This window comes from Labrus bergylta, chromosome 9, assembly GCF_963930695.1.
Source record: "Labrus bergylta chromosome 9, fLabBer1.1, whole genome shotgun sequence".
Classification (NCBI taxonomy): Eukaryota; Metazoa; Chordata; class Actinopteri; order Labriformes; family Labridae; genus Labrus; species Labrus bergylta.
In genome coordinates, this window is record NC_089203.1 from 16,680,115 (window position 1) to 16,698,606 (window position 18,492).

The window sequence follows — 18,492 nt, forward strand, 5'->3', positions numbered from 1 at the left end:
GCTTCCATCGTTGCGCGTCTGGATATTCAACACGAAGTGCTCGTTTGCGCTCAGCTGGTAGGAGCGCAGAGAGTTTGTGCCCACGTCCTGGTCCTGTGCGCTCTCTAACGGGAAACGGGAGCCTGGCGCAGCCGACTCTGTGATGTCAAGATTAAACTCGCTCCATGGAAAACTTGGGGAGTTGTCATTCACATCTAAAATTTCTACTTCAACTCTGTATAATTCTAATGGGTTTTCAATTACTACTTGTAAGTGTAAAAAGCAGCTCGGGCTTCGTTCACATAGCTCCTCTCTGTCTATCTTTTCGTTGACGAAGAGGATGCCATTCTCCAAGTTCACCTCTAAATATTGCTTCTTTGCGCCGGAGACTATACGAAACCGACGGGCTGACAGCTTGGCCACATCCAAGCCCAGGTCTTCGGCGATGTTCCCCACAAAGGCTCCATGCTCTAGTTCCTCGGGGATGGAGTACCGAATTTGCGCAAGAACCAGGTCCACTACACACGCACACAGAAGCAGACATATGACCAGCCCTGTCACTGGTACCCAACTGCCTCTGGAGAGTCTCTGATCCATTTCAACTGCGTGCGTAAAATCACCTCATCCAGACATCCCTCGCCTCATACAGCTGGACAGCTAAAAAGTGCATAAATACACACAGTCTGTCCTAAATAAAAAAAAGAAAAACCTTACATATAACTGTAACATCTACGTATAAGAATAACTTTCCTATAACGCTAAGCTGAGGGGATGGGAGAGAAAAACATCTCTCTCCCTCTCTGTTGTGCTCCACGCGCAACACCGGAGGTGAGTGAACGGGGGTGGCTCGCGCTTTGATTTTCCAGTGTATTAGACACTTGGAGTAGCTGGTGGGGAGGCGTGTGTGTGTGTGTATGTGTGTGTGTGCGTGTTGAAGAGAGAGAGGAGGGGGGGCGTAGCTTCTCGCTGCTCCGTATTGGAGGACGCCGACGCGAAGTGCGCCTCTAATTACTGTAGACGTTTAACCCTTTCATATCCCGCTGTCTGTTCCTCTGACCCTTTAAAGAGACGAGAAGGCGGTAAATTTGACACCAGACGTCAGAGCCAGCTTTGGATTAGGGGACAAATTGTGTGGTGGGTGTCGTTTTCCAGGCTGAATTTAACAGATGATGCTGCTAGACAAGGATTTGTCACGACATCTGTAGCTGCCACTATTTTACTTTGATTGATTATTAGACTATTATAACTTTAGAAAAATGATGCAATGTTCAGGTGGAGCCCCCTGTTACATTTTGCAGTGCAGTAAACATAAACACAGGCCTGAGCAACTCGCGTTGGCTCTAGTGAGCCAGTGGACACTGCCAGTGGGCTCCTGGGATCCTATAATGCTTTTTAACAAGAGCCCTTTGAAGATGAATTCCCACATTGCAATAACAGCCCCATTCATTAATCATCACACACTAAAGTGTGTGTTACAAAAAGAAGCTCTGATGGATCATTGCGATTTTTCCATTTTAATCAGCATTTAAATGAGTGGGAGCTACATTTGAGAGCTTACAATGATAATCACGAGCGGGTTATACACATACAAGCGCATTACACGACATTAATTCACTTAAGTTGGGAACATGTATCAACACAATCAACATAAAAGCAATGTCATAACGCCTTAATAATACTTGTCTCTAATCAGGTATAATCGTTGGGATCAGATAAAAGAAAATCCCCATAGGTGTTTACAGTTTGTGAGATGACAGAAAAGGTCGAACATGGATGTTTTCAAGTTCTGAAATCACACACCATTTGATGAAAGTACTGTCACTGAGCTCTTTAGTTTTTATAGGACAAAGAGGACGAGTTGGGCCTCTTTAGAGTGCGGCACATGTTTGTTCACATCTAATCTTTTCCCTCTTAATCCTGGTCAGTTAGACAACCACTGAGCCACATAGCGAGGGATCGAGAGAGAGAGAGAGAATGAGAGAGAGAAACTGAAGGATGCCTTTGTGGATTCTAGTTCGTCTCCACACAGACATGAGTGGCATCCTAATGTAAAACGGTGGCTAGAAATCTAAAAGTCTCTTCTTGGGACTGACGACACAGCGTTGGCCTCCGGGCAGTGCAGGGCTTGTTAGCTGCTCAAAAAGAAGAAGAAAGAAGGGGGAAGGAGATGAGGGAAAAGAACAAGAAAAAACAAATTTCTGCTTCCTAGAGGCAGAATTTTTCTTCTACACAAGATGCGAAAATGTTCTATTACACTGCCCCAAAAACCTGGAGTCTGTCGTAAATTGTGTTGTCCGTTGGTCCTTTGTGAGACTGATCAGAGAAACAAGCAACGTTGATGTCTAATGATGTTTTGATCATTTCCCTTGAACAAAATTTAAAAGGGTCCAGTGGGAATAGTGGTTGTTTTTTTACATTTTCTTTTAAGCCAACTGTGAATAATAACTTTAGGACTCAGAAAAGGGAGGTGGGATTAAGTTTCTGTGTGGTTTATTTCCAGTCTGATATGTGTAGGGCTTGATAACAAAGGGTCATGTCTTACATCTTAATAAAAACTCATATCTACTGATTCAAATGCTCCTCTTCTTCTTCTTTTTTGTGTTGTTACATAAGAAGTATCACTTTTACTTTCCCTGTGTACAAACAATGTTGCCGACCTAACTCTCCAACATGCAGCCCCAGAAATCCATCACCCTCCCCTTTTCAGGAAAAAAAAAACTAAAATCCCCAGGTTTAAATAAGCAGAAAACACAATCTGCTTGCAGACTTAACCTCAAGCAGATGGTTAAGCTTCTCCAGAAATGATTACATTTCTGGAAAAAAAAAATCACCACCACCAGTTCCATTGGTTTCCCCTTCTTTTTAATTAACGGAGTGAAGGATTAGTGTGCAGCTATCCGGGATCAAGCGTTCTCCTACGGAAGAATACAAATGTTTTGTGATAAATAATCCCAAAGCGCTACGGCCGGCGGTCCCTCGGTGCCGGTTACATTAACATGCATTACACGGAGCATTAAGCCGGTCTCATCCGCCCCTATCGCCTCGCTCAGCCCATTGTCCGACAGGAAGACAGCCATTACTTTCTCTGAACTGCCGCTCAGCAGCCACCTGACCGTGACCTGTTACTCCTCATACTGCATTGAGAGTCGAGGGAGGAGGAGGGTGATGATGGGTCAAGGCTGATTAAAGGACTCCACTGGATGGAAACTTGTCGTGTACTTTACACAGCTAGATACAAACAAGCATGCGTTATTTATTTATTGTATTGAATTAAAGTTAAACAGGTAAAGGCTGTGTTTCATTTAACCACTATATAATGTACAAGGCAAGTCAACTGAACAACTAAATTTCATGTGTGATCCTATTACGCCATCTACTGGATACGTTTCGACAGTGTAAATATAAAGGTGGAACAATAGGCATTTTATTCAATCTTAATGTCATCTCTCATCAACACAATGCTGAGTAACTGAGGTGGCACTTAAAGTAGGCTTAATACAAAAAAACAATGAACGTTTTCTTAACACAATAGTTTTACAATACATTTCATGTGCCTGTTTTTGAAACAGGGAACTTTAATCAGATCATCTATAGTGCTCTATATGCTTATAAACATCACTACCACTCATATGACCATTGAATACCAATAATAATTTATAAAAATACTTACAATACAATTTTCCAGGGAAGATACAGATAGAGGCTCTAAATCAACAAAAATGACAAGCCAAACAAATATAAACATTGAACAATCATGCGTTATACAAAATGTTACCCTATATAAATATTGTTAAATACTATACATTATACTGTATATATGAAATATAGCATAATATAAATAGAATGAAATACCATGTCCTGTGTATTTTAAAAGCAATCGATATTTCCTTGATTTCTGAACATAACTATAACTGTTCACCTGTGGGCATTTTGCTTGTGACATTGTAAAAAGTACTGCTGCACTTAAAGTAACCACAGCAAGGATATGCCAATTGTTGTCCCTAATCAACACTTTCAAAATCACGGACTGAAAGCACTGAGGGTTTGTGGCTAAATGTGATCAGCCCTCAAACCATTGTACTTTTACATATGTTATTACAGTTTTTAAACATATAATTAACCTGATACACCATATTTCCACAAACAGCATATTGCTTTGAATGACTTGAGAAAAAAGACTAGTATGGTTCCAAAACCGAATCAGTTTTAAACAAATTGAGAACATAAATATGAGGTGTGTTTAACTGGTGCTACAGATGTGACAGTAAGTCTACTGTTCTGGCTAAATGAATATACAGGAACACGATTACAGAATAATCACTGAAGGCATGTCTCATACAAGCATTTTATAGGCTATATTCGAATTTTAAATCACATACTGTGAGTGGGACCGATTTTAATTGCATTCATTAACATATAGCTTGAAGCATCAATCAGGATTTTATTTTTCTTATTATATGTCCATCAGATGCTATTATTGTCCGTTGTGTTTTGCTTTTTTTTTTAATCTGTGATCTTAGTGCGCCATCTACCGGATGTTCATCTGCATAACAGCTCTGGACAAACTCGAGACCATCATGCACTGCTGTCTAAACCTTAAATATTCTGTAATCAAATGTATAGTCCGACTCAGTAAGCTGATATTTAGAGTATTTTTCTGAATCGTTTCAAATGTGTTCTTTAGTGCTGTATTTGTGCTTTTTTATTATTAGTTATTATAATGTTGTACTATTGCATCATTCATTGATTCACCCCTGTAGAGGTTTACACAGGTAAGTATTTGTTTTGTCTATTGGGGGTCTTCTGAATTGAAGGATTAAATAACTGTATCCTTGAGAGTGAAAAAATAGCCTACATAACAAGAGGCTGTAAAAAATGAAAAAATGACTAAAATGTTAAAACCATCAGTAACCCTTAAGAGTGACTTTTAATGTTTGGGTAGGTCATCATACCAGTTAACTTGACTATTAGGACTACTGTCGTGGTCTTAGCATTTTTCTTGCACCAATTGTGCAATTGTGGTAGCCTGAGAAAATACAAGGCTACGTATATAACACAAATGTCCATGTGGAAGCTTTACCAAAATAAATAGTTAGATATGCGTTGATGGCAACTAAAGAATTACAGTTTATACCAGACATTGACTTACTGACTTCTTGAAGAAACATAGGCCAAATAGGATACATGCTTTTTAAATATCAATTAGCAGCTCAGATGAATGGTTTATGTGATTTAAATAAATCAGCTAATTTTATGAAGTTTAAATCGTTTGATTATATTGTATGTAGGTACATAATTGTGGATTTTCACTCCCAATTGGAGTTCCAGTGTTGGACAGTTCTTTAATCCAAACAGACAACTAGTAAAAAGCCTCGTTGAATGTTTAGTACAGGTTGAGCACAGCGACTCCTACTGGAGACAAACTGGTATGTCTGAGCTGCGTTCACATGTCCAAACAAAGCATAGAGAGATACATTATTTGTTTCTCGGGAGAAAACATCGCAAAATGTAGAACAAAAAATAAACAAACAAAAATAAATAAAAGTGAGTATCAAAATGTGAGTTTTAAGCACTTGAGCAAAATGACATGGTCTGGAATACAGGCTGCTTCTCCATAGACATAACTCTATGCTTAAATAATTGTTGTTGTTTTTCATAAATGTGATGTAAGTGATCTGTTGTCCCACAGAATAAAGAGGAGACAACAGAGGGAAAAAACATCGGACAGCGCCCATGGTTGAACCCTTCAGCCCGCGGGCCGTTGGATGGAAACCGCTGAGTAAGATGTAACCATTGAGCTAAACCGATGCAACAGAATTCAGAGTAAAAAGCGTATAAATACTTTTTTTTTTTTTTTTTTTTACTGTCGGCATGTTGTCGTCTGTTTCTGAAATCAATTCAAAAGTCAGTGTTACGTTAAGAACCGTGTGCGATATACACATGAACATTTAGGTTATATTTATAAAGCAACAGCAAAGTGAAACTACTTCCTGATAGTTCATTAACAAGTAGCCGAAGCGCCGGGGGTCAGAAAGACAGGTGCTTCTGAACAGGTATTACATGTAACACCTGTTCAGTCAAGCTTTGATAACTTGTATTAACTGAGTGGTAGTAAGCCCACATTAAATTGACGAAAGTAAGCCGTGATATTCCGTAAATAGATGAGCTTTTTATTTCACCACATCAACGAAGAACCTTAATAAACCCTCCGAGTATACTCTTTCTCCTTTAGTTTTACTCTGATTTATTATAGAATATCAATTGTTCTATTCCTCCAAACCTATTAGGCCTATTGTTATCACTTTTACTCGTGTTTATTACTTTTTTTTCCTCTTTGAAACTCTTGTATCCTGGTATTTAACTTTGGCAGAGACATTTTGAAATGTTAATTTGCAACACACTTTATTGTAATGTAAATAAATAACTTAAGGCACTCAGAGCACTGAATGAAGTACTTTCTACAAACACAAGAAATCATACCATGGCTGCACAACGAGCTAAAAAAAACAGGCAGTGTTAAGAAGCCTATGCCATCACTTTCTGCACAGAGTCATGAAATATCAGATAATGTTATAAGATGGTACATGTTATTGTTGTCTTGGAATCAGAAATTATGCAATCATCATACTCCAGGAAATATAAAATAAAATTGAATTCAGTTGTCTTGTAGACGTCATTAGTAGTAGAGCAACAGATTTAATTCCACCCTAGGACTGGAGTTCAGACACCTATGAGGGTCTCGACCGTAATATTTACAAGCTATTGTCTCGACACATGTTTCTTTTTTTTTTTTAGAAAAAACAAGGACTGTATTTCACAAATAATATACGAGTATGAAATGTGTGTGCTCAAGGTTGCAAGTTACATTAAATCGGAAGCTACTTATATTTGTTAACGCTCGTTTGAAAAACTTTACATGAAATGAGAGAGTTCTTGTAAAAAATCATCATGAGCTTATGTGGAGTTATAGATGAGAGAGAAGAAAACTCCTGGAAACACGAGTTAAAAAACAGACTTTCATCACAAAACATTGGACAGCGCCCATGGTCGAACTCTTCATCCCGCGGAACGAGAGTGGAAACTTTTGCTCGTAAGATGTAACCATTGAGCTAAACCAATGCACTGACTGTGAGAGTACAGCGTGTATATAAAGACAACTTGAGAGAGGAGTCACTGTATAGGTCAATGAGCGGCTCGTTTTGTGTGTTTCCGGGATTCAATCCAAAACTCAATAGTGTGTTTAAAATCCCATGTTGTTCATAAACACATTTAACTGACAAAGAAACGGGAATGTTGTAGGTTTTTAGGAAGGCTGAGGTGGCTGACAAGTGCTCCACTTCCTGAACAGTACAACTGTACATGATCGCTCAGACTTGTTGTCAGGTAGTGTAACGCCTTGGTCTGTTTTATTTCCAGACGATGACACTCACTACGGCCAATATATCTGGGCTGTTTTTTAGTATCTTGTTGGATTTTTCCAAAGTGAAAATGAGCAACGCACAACCGGGTTTAGATAGAATGACGTCATCTTTAAGTTTGGTTTCGTTGACAAATAAAATCCACAAGGGGGAGCTAAAGACCAATGTAAGACGAGGCGTAGTAAAATATCCAACTATCTCCCTGTCCGTCTCCAATACTGATAAATAATGTGATAAGTATGTTTATATCCTGCTATAAATAGCTACATTAAGCAGTTATTAACGAGTCATTGTGTCAGTGACGTCTCTTACACTCATTCCACACACACCGTCATGCAGCTGAACTCACAAATACACAAAGTTACACAAACACACACACATCCTGACTCCCAAAACATTGCACTGCTACAAAAACTACTATAGAGTAAAAGTCACAACGTGGAATATCATCAACATCCACAACGTTTGTGCATGTGTGTGTGTGTGTGGTAAATGAGTGTGCACATGTATGGCCCCCCCAGATTATTTTGATTACTTCAGCAGATGGGAGTCCGTGTATATTCGTGTGTGTATTAGAGGGTGGCAGAGAGGGGAAGTGAAGAGACAACAAAACACAGAGAAGTGATGAAAAGGCAGGGTGACTTCCAACTTCAATTAGCCTCACCTAATCACTCTGCAGTTTCCAAACCACCCCGCTGAACTCTGCCCAGTGTGTCACCGCAAGTCTATCAGAGAAGACAAACAGAAAAAGAGAAAAATGTTGGGGCGAGATGAAAGATGGGAGGTCACACCAGATAGAGGATGCAAGTAATCATAATAGGGAGGCAGATGAAAGTAGATAAGAGAATACAAAGAAAGATAAATGTAAGAGACTCACGGTAGCAGAGCAAGCAGTGAAGTGATAGGAAAATGAAGAGCAGGGGCAGGGGGAAGGAGAAGGAGGAAAAAGAGGGAAAGAGAGAGAATAGAGGGTTTCGTCCACATGCTCCTCAGCTGTGTAAACTGAAGGTCTCTGCTGCTTCTCGGATTCCCCCGAAGAAGGGGATATTTATAGGAGGCTGGCAGTCGCAGTGAATGGACCCTTGCTCTGTCACACCCGCTAATATTATTATTATTACTTTATATGCGCAAAAATGGAAAATGTCAGCAACCTGAGAGGCCTGCAGAGACAGTGTGTGTGTGCGTGTGTGCACGTGCGCACGCACGCACACACACACACACACACACACACACACACACACACACACTCATGCTCTTGAGAAAGTGTCTGTTGGTGAGACATTATATAAAATGGGCAAAGGAAAGAAGCAAGAAGACTTTGAGCGAAACAGAATAACAGGGAGAAGTTGGCATGTATCAAGGGGTGTAACGTGATCTCCTGAACTTATTAGAGCTGTCAAAGAGTGAGAGCAAAGAGAGAGTGAGAGAGGTGGAGCAGGGCTAGACAGACACAGACATGAGCACATATTCCAACTCCAGATTATAAGATTCCCGCAAGTTGCAGACGTGTTGAAACAGACTACACACACACACACACACACACTTGCATTCACACACTGGTCCACGTCCACCTGGTAACAGATGCAAACTTAGGCACACATGCAGAAACACAAACAGTCTGATAGACATAACAGAGGTGCACGCGCATGCACTCATGCTGGGGAGAGAGGAAATTCCAGAGGGAACAGGTGGGAGTGGCGATAGCAATCTATCAGGATGACTTTGATCTTCCCCATGCATCTGTCACCACTGCTGAAATACTCTGGATGGATCAGGCCCTGTCCAATTAATCATAATGAGTATATGCACGCCAAGATGTTATAACAGCACCACACCAAAATACTTGCACAGCAAAACTGTTGCTATAAATGAGTGAGTGAAGATCAAGTTCTATGTGCAAAGTGAAAGTAAGTTAAGATTCCTCACTGTCTGCTGACAGCCTATTTGTATACCCATGTCTCCTTATTTTCTTTAAGGGTAAAGTACAAATACATGAACAGTGGCATCTCTCTCTCTTTTTTATTTTTTTATTGCCGTGGTCAGTGAGAGAAAATGATCTGAAGGAGGCAGTGTTGAGAGAAGCTCCAGGGACTTGACTTGAGCTGCACCTGAAACATAAGAAATAACATCATGGAAATATTTGATCCAGATGGTGAAATTAAACAACATTTCTTGTAACTGTCAATAAAGTCAAATGTAAGCATTTAAACCGCTTCATATCTTGTTATGGTCAGCAAGATGATCTGACATTTCAGGGAGGGAAGAAAAAACAGGAGGAAGGGAAAAGGAAGAGAATAGGGAGGCAGAGAGGATACAGAGACGTGGCTCTGGCAAAAATGTCGTGTTTATTAAGGACAGAAGTCAAAGCTCAAATGTGTGTTCAGGGGGGTGCATGCAATGGAGGATGCGTGTATCCTTGGTGTGAACTTCACCTTAGCACCGGGCAAAATCATTCAGCAAATATCCCATCATAATGAAAGAGAATAAAAATGTCTGTATCGGCCGCGTGTGTGTGCGTGCATGTGTGCCTGTGTGTGGGTGCCAAGGCTGAGATGAGAGTGGAGAGCCCCCGCCTCAGGGGCCACAAAGACAGCTGACTGACAAGCCACATGAACATGAATGTGCCTGTGTAACCCACTCTGTACCAAATTCTAATCGTCACACCTCTTCTCCTCTTTGGTCCCTCCTCCCTACCCATCCCTACCTCTTAATTACCCCTCTTTTCAACCCTCCCCATCCTTGATACCCTTCCTCCAACCATCCCTTCTTTCTCCACTTCTCTATTTCCTCCCTAATATAATGACCCCATGGGTAATTAGCCACTTAAAAACATGAAAAAAAATCATGAATGGAGGCCTGCCCATGAACAGGTTTGCACATAAACACATTGGTCAGCTCATGGAGTGTGCTGCACAGCCAAAACACAAGCAGCAATCGTGAAAACATGCAAGGAGGAAAAAACTCAATCTTGACGGAAACCGTTTGCAGAAATTATTCATTTCCCTCCTTTTTTATGTTTTCCTTGTGCTGACTGTACACCCCTCCCTCTCCCCAGTCTCCCTCTTTCACTCACTCTTTCCCTCTCGCACATTCCTCTCTGTTTTTTGCATATCTCTACACCCCCCCCCCCCACCACCACCACCACCATTTGCACTTTTGCTCTATACTTCACCATTTTTAAAACAACTCTCCTTCCCCCTCTCATTTTCTCTTTCTCTCTCTCTCCTCCTCATTCCCGCCCTCCCCTCGCTACCTGACATTGTGGCTCGATGCCCAATGAGTCACACCTCTGCTAAAATCATCAGAGATGGAGGGAGAGAAGGAGGGAGGGAGGGAGGGAGGGAGCAAAAGAAAGAAATCATCAGGGAGAGGGAAAAAGCTAGAGAGTATGACAGAGAGAAAAATTTAGAAAATAAAAATGGGAGGAGAGAAAGTTAGAGAGGCAGAAAGAGGGAGCCTCCGGGGAGAGAAAGGAGCATAGAGTGCGTTTAACTTTTTGACTCCAGTAGTCAGTGTGTGCTTGTCAGTAACAGTTAGCCTTTAGACAACAACACTTTCCACCCGCTCCATGCACAAATGAAACACACACATAGTCATACACAAACATAGCCAATCAATGACATCGTGCATAAGCCCACCTGCATGCTTTGCAAAACACACATACACACTCACACGGCAATCAGACATGCAAACAAACCGGAGTGAAAAAGTGTGGCTGCAGCCCTGCCTCTCTACATCAGCCTCCCCCACCCTCGCTTGCAGTTCCCCCTGGATACCACACAAACACTCCCTGTTGGGCAACACTGGGAGTCAAGAGAGGACGTACATGGGTCACACACCTCCTCAAGCGCTGCAAGTTCGAAAACAGTTATTTGCGAGGACATGTGTGATTGTGTTTGTGCATTTTGTGCAAGTGTTTTAGCTGTGAGATTTAGTGTATTTGCATACGTTTCTAATTGCACAAGACCACAAAAATCAAGCGAAAGACATTTAGTTTGCATTGAAATTTGATTGATGACGAGAACTTTGAAGTTAATGAGCAACAAGTTGTCAAAGACTGGAAAGAAGAATAAAAAAACCGACACAAAATGTCCAGTGCACAAAAAGTCAAAATGGAAAGATTAATTCTTGGATGGACATATATATATATATATATATATATATATATATATATATATTTTTTTTTACTACCTTTAGTCCTCTTCGTCCTCTTATTTCACCCGTGACAACCCTTTTTCCTGAGCTGTGACCTTGGCTTGCTGGTCACAGTGGGGGCGCGAGCTTTAACGAGACTTGTGTTTTATGAACCATGAGGGATCTCTGCAAGCTGTGTGGATCTGCTTTGTGCCACGTGCCTGTCATCATTCAGCAGTGTTGTTTTTGAACTTTTCTTTTCAACTCAAACAAGCTCATGCTTCTAACAGACAAGCTTATTCTTTCTGATGTGGAATCAATAGCTCTGTTGAAAAGTAAATCAATCAGTCCAACAATCAATTGGGTTTTCTGTCTTAAAAATCCTTCGATGGCTTATCACCACGTGTCCAGATGGAAGGAAACCAAGTCGGTTTCATGTTTCCTTTATCTGGGGTTTTACACTCGGAGGGATTCGTTTTGATTTTAGGGAAACTGAAAGACTCCGGCTCAAGACTCTTTAGTACCCCTACAAATGGTACAATCTATTCTACTTTGATGGGGTCAATCCTACCCGAAGCCCTAGGCTTAGGAAGCGGAACAGGCCTCTACCCATAGCTGTAATGTTTTTAAAGCCATACCAGCCAGACACAAAGCTCCCTTTGCCCTTTTTACTGAACACACCAGACAAAACCTTGGAAGCCTTCCACTGCAAAGCACATTCCCAAAGTATTTCGCTTTTCTTCTTTTTACAAGTGTGGGATGAGGTCGAAACAACAATTACGGTAAAATGTGACTAATATGTCACAGACATACTGGTGTGTTTTTTTGTTCTAACCTTCTCCTTCTTTTTTTCCATTCATCCTGTTCTCTTCTTGAGAATTCTTCCCTTTCACTTCAAACCCCCTGTAATTACAAACAAAAGCGTTGACTCTACTCCAGCTGAAACAATGATAATGATGGAGAGTAGTGTGTGTGTGTGTGTGTGTGTGTGTGTGTGTGTGTGTGTGTGTGTGTGTGTGTGTGTGTGTGTGTGTGTGTGTGTGTGTGTGTGTGTGTGTGTGTGTGTGTGCGCGCGCATGTGTGTGTGTGTGTGCGTGTGTGTATGTGTGTGTGTATGTGCGCGTGTGCGTGTGCGTGTGCGCGTGCGCGTGTGCGTGCGTGTGTGTGTGTGTGTGTGTCTTCATCAAAGCAGTGCTGACATTGATGGGTGTAGAGAAATATGTGGAGGACAGAGAGGATTAACACAATCTGGGCATGAAGCCCCGCAACTGAGAGAAGTGTGTGTATGTGTATGTGCGTGTGTACATATGTTGACTATGTCTTGATAGCAACGATCCAACACACAGCTGCTCCCTAAGCTTGGCATTTAAATGAAGCAAACAGACACTTGGAGTAAATGGAATACAGACATTGGCGGTGACAACATAGACAAATAGAAGAGATCTAAAGAGCAGCAGCTGACACAAGAGCAGGTTGCACTTATTCTCTGAAACTAAAGGATGTAAAACAACTTAACTACAATAAGCATAGAGACAGTATCTGATTGAGAACGTGATGTGGATCAAATATGTGTTTGTATCATAATCATGTATCTTGTATGTCTGGCTGTTTATTGTTCGTCTGCAACTTTGTAAATTGTGCTGCTGCCTGATTTGGACAGGATACTCTTGGAAAAGAGAAGGTCAATTTTAATGAGTTTTCACCTTGTTAAATAAAGGTTGAATTAAAATACAATGAAAAAATGTCACCCTAAAACTCGAAAGGTGAACATCATTGACCTTAGTTGTATCTACGCATCACACTCTCGTACCAGAACAAGTATGTGCAGCTGAACTTTGGGTACATTACTCAGAGTGTGTGTTGCCGGAGTAACTAGGCCACATGTATGCATGGTTGCGAGGTAGAGAGAGTGTGTACTGCCTGGTTGTGTTTGGAGCGAGCCCAGGCCAGAGGAGCTCAAAGCACTGAATGTCATCATCAGAGCTGTCGGAGAGCCAAGCAGTAATCACACCCAGATCACCTACACACTCACGCCAACTTACAACACCAGTTGCCCCAGAGTGGTGTGTGTGTAAAAAAAAAAAAAAAGAGAGACTGATTGAGAGGGAGAAAGAAAACTAAAGACAAGAAGTATATGTGCATTCAGCAAGTATGCATCCTGTGTTACTGTAAAAATGTGGTCATAGAATGAGCACTGAGTGAGTGAAGGCTGTGAATGTGTGTGCTGGAGCGGAGGGTGTATTTTTTCTCCCCTCTTTCTTCCTCCCTCTCTTCATGTCAGTTTCATATCCCACCCCTCTATTTTCCATTTTTACACGCAGCTCCAGATGTGAAGGCAGTGAAATATTAAATTACAGAAATAGGCTTGTTTCTGCACTTTGGCTATACCAGAAACAACCCAGACTCTCTCCTGACCTGATACACACAGGGGTGGCTGTGGCTCAGTTGATAGAGTTAGTTGTCTCCTAACCGGAAGGTCCGGGTTTAATCCCTAGCTCCTGCAACTACATGTCAGACCAGTCCTTGGGCAAGACACTTAACCCCAATTTGCTCCCGCTGCTTCAGTGCATACATGTGAATGAATAGGATTAGTTACTCCTGATGGTCACTTTAAATAGAAACCTCTGCCATCAGTGTGTGAATGGGTAGGTGTGACCTGCGGTGTAAAAGAGCTTTGAGTAGTCAGAAGACTAGAAAAGTGCTATACAAGCTCAAGTCTGTTTACCATTTACTTTCTCACAATTTGGTAATCCCTTTTCAAACTGCAAATGAGCATACAGGAGGATGAAAGGAGAAAACTTCACATGCTGATATTTTTTTCAGTAAATGTTTAAATGTTTTTAAAATCCATTAGATCAATTGTTTCTTCTGACGTACATATTGTTTTATTTCATTTTTCTTTTAAATGTCAATGTTTAGTTCAAACTCTCCATACACACTGCTTCTAGGTCAAACACAAACCACCATATCTGGCTCTCAGGTACATTTTCTAAATGTTTTCATCTGGGAATAATGGCCATAGATTTTTGGATTCATTTTGGACACACAAGGCTGTGGTGCCTCACTGCACCGCATTCAAAATAGAATTTAAATCATTCAAATGTTTTTTTCCTAAACTATGAATAAAAGTGACATAATGTACATTGTTATAACATTGCTGTTAGGTATTTGCTTGAATCCATTTCTTTAAAGTGCATTAAAAACATTGATGATTTTCTCTGTTCTGTGGAGAACATAGGAAGGTCACTAGCCTCAAAGTTTCTGTACATTTCAGTTATAAACATTGTTTATGGATTCATCTTATTTCTTGTTGCATGCAATTCTTACGCCAGTCGTTCATAGGAAAGAAGGTAGACTCGAATGTATTCACAGAAAGCAATTCCAATTCAATTATAGGGCATAGAACATATTGTGTTGTTCTATCTTAAAGCTTTTTCCTGGTGCTAATAAAACGTTGTCAAAGCAGTCTCTCACTCGTCAGTGTTGGAAAAGTACAGGTGTAACTAACATCAAAGCTTTATAGAAGTTTTCCAAAAAGTGTGACAGTAAGCCAGCACACACACTTTAGGTGTTCCTTCTCTTACATGTCCTTAAGGATAAATCATTATCACATAACTTTTATTTTGCTTAGAGGAAATTAAGTCTTAAAGGGACGTATATATCTAGCTTGTGTTTGATGGATTTACCATGTTCAATTCACAAACTTTCACACTTTCAGAAATAATGAAAGAAAAAGGTGATAGGTAAACGGTGCCATACTTTCATCTTTAAACAATTAGATTTTTAAGGCATTAACAAGATTGAAAAGATTGCAGGAAATACATTTACAAAGAAACAAATAGATAACAGATCTCTAAGTCAACAAACAAATTGACAAAAATAAAAAAGACAAGATAGGTTATTTGACAATGCTTTTTATTGAGTTTTAATCCCCTTAGTTTGCTGTTACTGCAGTCCCTAAAACCTTCTTTTTCTGCTTCCTATCACATCTCCTGAATATCCATTTGACAACACACTGGTATAGGTTAATATAGCTTTACTATCTAGCATTACAAGTTAAAACAACTTCAAAAATCTCCCCTCGGCCCTCTGCACATACTGTTCTGAACGTGCAGGCCTCTGATCACCTCCTCCATAAACCCTAAGCTATCCCATGGATACAAACGACTTACTGATTGAGTGTAGACAACCTGATAGCAGTTTAGGATCACAGTACAGTTAACACACTGTCAAATGCCATGCAATGAGCACCTCAACAGGGGACAGATGAGAGTAACATGTGAGCGTATGCTGGGCGTGTGTATGTCTGTGCGCAGTATATATGAGAGGGTTAAGTGTGAAGTGTGTATGTGTATCTTCTGTGGATGTGTGTGCAGAAGTGAAGTGTGTGTATACGTCTGTTTGTGTGTGTGAGGGCTACCCTGCTCAGGGCATTGACTGAATTGTTTCCACATGTGTCTTAACGCAGAGTTCTGGGCGGGTTTGGAGGACAAGGGGGGTGGTGGCTATAGTTGGTGGTGGTAGTGTTGGGGGGGGGGGGGGGAGGTCAGGTTTCATAGCACCATGCAGCACATCTGGGTTGCAAGAGCAGGAATAGATTTCCCACGACTGAAGGCCTACACACACTCACATGCATCTGCACACACCTTGATAAACCACGACCAGTACACAAACATCTGTGATGTGTAAACAGCAAGCATGTGCACGTCCACCACATCTAAAAAATGAACATACACACTCTCAGCAACCGCACACACACTGTATAACCAGCTACACAGCTCCTCATTTGTATTATGCAAGTGCCGCTCATTGTCTCACGCTCTGTTGCTTTTTAACCCTGCCTTTTCATATCATGAACACACACTCTATTGCATGCCCACACACAAACACTTGCACATACACTCAAACACCACTTCTTCCCTGGCACAGCTGTCCCAAATGCTGCGGGCACACGGGCGTTTCACTGGCATGACACATGGAAGGAAAATCTGAATGTGTTCTCACTAATCATTCCCCTATTCCACCCAGAGAGAGAGAGAGAGAGAGAGAGAGAGAGATGTTAACGGCCAAAGGATAAGGGCAACTAAGCGCTGGGACTGGACAACCTGTATAGCAGGTGTTGAAAGGTGAGGAGGCAGGAGACAATGTGAGCTTCGGAGCAAAAAAGGCGAGGATAAAGAGAGAGTGACAGAGTGGGATAAAAGCAGGTTAGAGGTGAATGGATGGAAAATGAAAGAGGGAGCGAGAGAGAAAGAGAGAGATGGAGTGAGATGGGATAAATAGAGGTATGCCAGTTCCATAAATGTTTAATTGCCAGCAGGTTTATTCCTGTTAAGAGAAAAAAAGCAGAAGAAAGAGAGAGCTTAAACAGTACAAAATCAGTCTAGAGCCCCCAAATCTAATTTACACAACAAACAGAGAGAGGAGAGAAGAACAGAGGGGAAGAGAAGGGGGGAGAAAAAGAGAGGGGAAGAAAAATGCTAATTGGCTGCAGTTGGGCATGTCTGGCCTGAGATGAAAGAGGAGGAGGACAGAGAACTAGGGAGCAAGAAGTAAGGATGAGAGTACAAAGAAAAGTAAAGGAGGCAAGGAAGAAAGTGGACTGCACAGTTGGATAGACAGAAAGAAGTACGGACGGACCAGCGGATGGATGCGAAGCACACGGGTGACACTTACACAGTGTTTAATGCTGCTAGCTTTTTTTTCCTCTTTTAAACAAAAAAAAAATAGTTATGAAGTGGCTCTTTACACCTTTATATAGGGAAAGGACAGAGTCAGAAATCAGAAATCGTAGAGAGAGAGTGGGAAATGTCATGGGTGAAAGGAGCCACAGGTCAGATTTGAACCTGGACCGCCCGCTAGGATGAATACAGCCTCCCTACATGGGATGCACACACCAACCACTAGGCTACTGGCGCCACTAATGCTGCTTTTGTTCTCTTTAGTCTCTGTTACATGTGACTCATGCAGAAGATGAAATTGAGGATAAAAGATAGCAATGCCTCTTAATACATGTACCAAATTGTAAAGAAACATTCTGTGACGACCCTGTGGCATGGCCGTTAGTAGTCTATGGCTGGCTGCTGTTTGTCTGTCTGTGTGTTTGTTGCAGGAGGTGTGTCTTCATCAGCAGGATCAGATGCACCTGGGCCTGGTGCACCCTGGCCTACAAGGAGCTGCTGCTTCCCTCATTCAGTCTCTCTCTGATCTCTCAGCATGACTGATGCATGCACATTATTTAGTTATATTTGTTAGTGCACTCTTCAACACCTCACATCACATAAAGCTTTCACACACCCACCTTTTCACCACTGACAACACAGATTAAACACACCCCATAACTTTGGTTGTTTGTTCATTTAACTTGTGTTATAATAAATTATTGTTTTTCTTCTGCTAAATTCTGACTACTCCCGACTTTTTGTCACTACCCACGAGCCGTGTTATGACAAGTGTTGATCCTTACTATTAAGAAAAATTTTTACAGCTGAAGGCCACTTCTAATGCCTGCTGCATCCAAGATGCAGCCTCAGGTGTTAAAAAATGTAGCCAATGCAGAAGTGCCTGAAACTACTGGCCTTCAAGTGTCCACCTGGCTACAAAAGCCATATAATCCTCATTAGGTCCTATGTCAAAATGCTTGTTTTAACAGCAGAAATAAACATGTTTTCAGCCTGGTTTTCATAAATTAGCATTACAAAGGTTGTGGACGACTCGACTGATTGGCAGGTGCATTTTAGCTGGAGGCTACAAACCAGCCTCAACTCCACCCTCTGTCATTTACTAGATTGACCGAAAGTTAATTACATTCAGCATTTCCAATATGGCGACAGCAGTCGCTTATACAGTCCATGGCTGCATCCTAAAACCTAACTGAGTTTCTGCCAACAATACTGCGCTTCATTGAAAGCTGTTCTTTGAGATATTTCTACTTAAACTATGCTTTCCCTGAGTAAATTCG

At 41.2% G+C, this 18,492-nt stretch overlaps 1 protein-coding gene and 1 long non-coding RNA gene across 2 annotated transcripts in view; both read right to left on the reverse strand.

Moving 5' to 3' along the window:
* The window catches only part of si:ch73-233f7.1 (uncharacterized protein LOC100537710 homolog), a 6,993-nt gene extending 6,110 nt beyond the window's left edge, over nucleotides 1-883 (reverse strand). The window contains exon 1 of the mRNA XM_020642649.2: nucleotides 1-883. This exon is cut by the window's left edge and continues 1,947 nt beyond it. Coding sequence (XP_020498305.1) covers nucleotides 1-576 — 576 coding nt within the window. The 5' untranslated portion in view covers nucleotides 577-883.
* Nucleotides 884-1,189: 306 nt separating this feature from the next.
* LOC136180011 (uncharacterized) lies at nucleotides 1,190-8,122 on the reverse strand. The gene is made up of 3 exons (XR_010666936.1): nucleotides 8,062-8,122; nucleotides 3,650-3,684; nucleotides 1,190-2,111 (listed from the first exon to the last, which is right to left on the reverse strand). It is a non-coding gene; the product is annotated as an uncharacterized lncRNA (long non-coding RNA).
* Nucleotides 8,123-18,492: the final 10,370 nt, after the last annotated feature.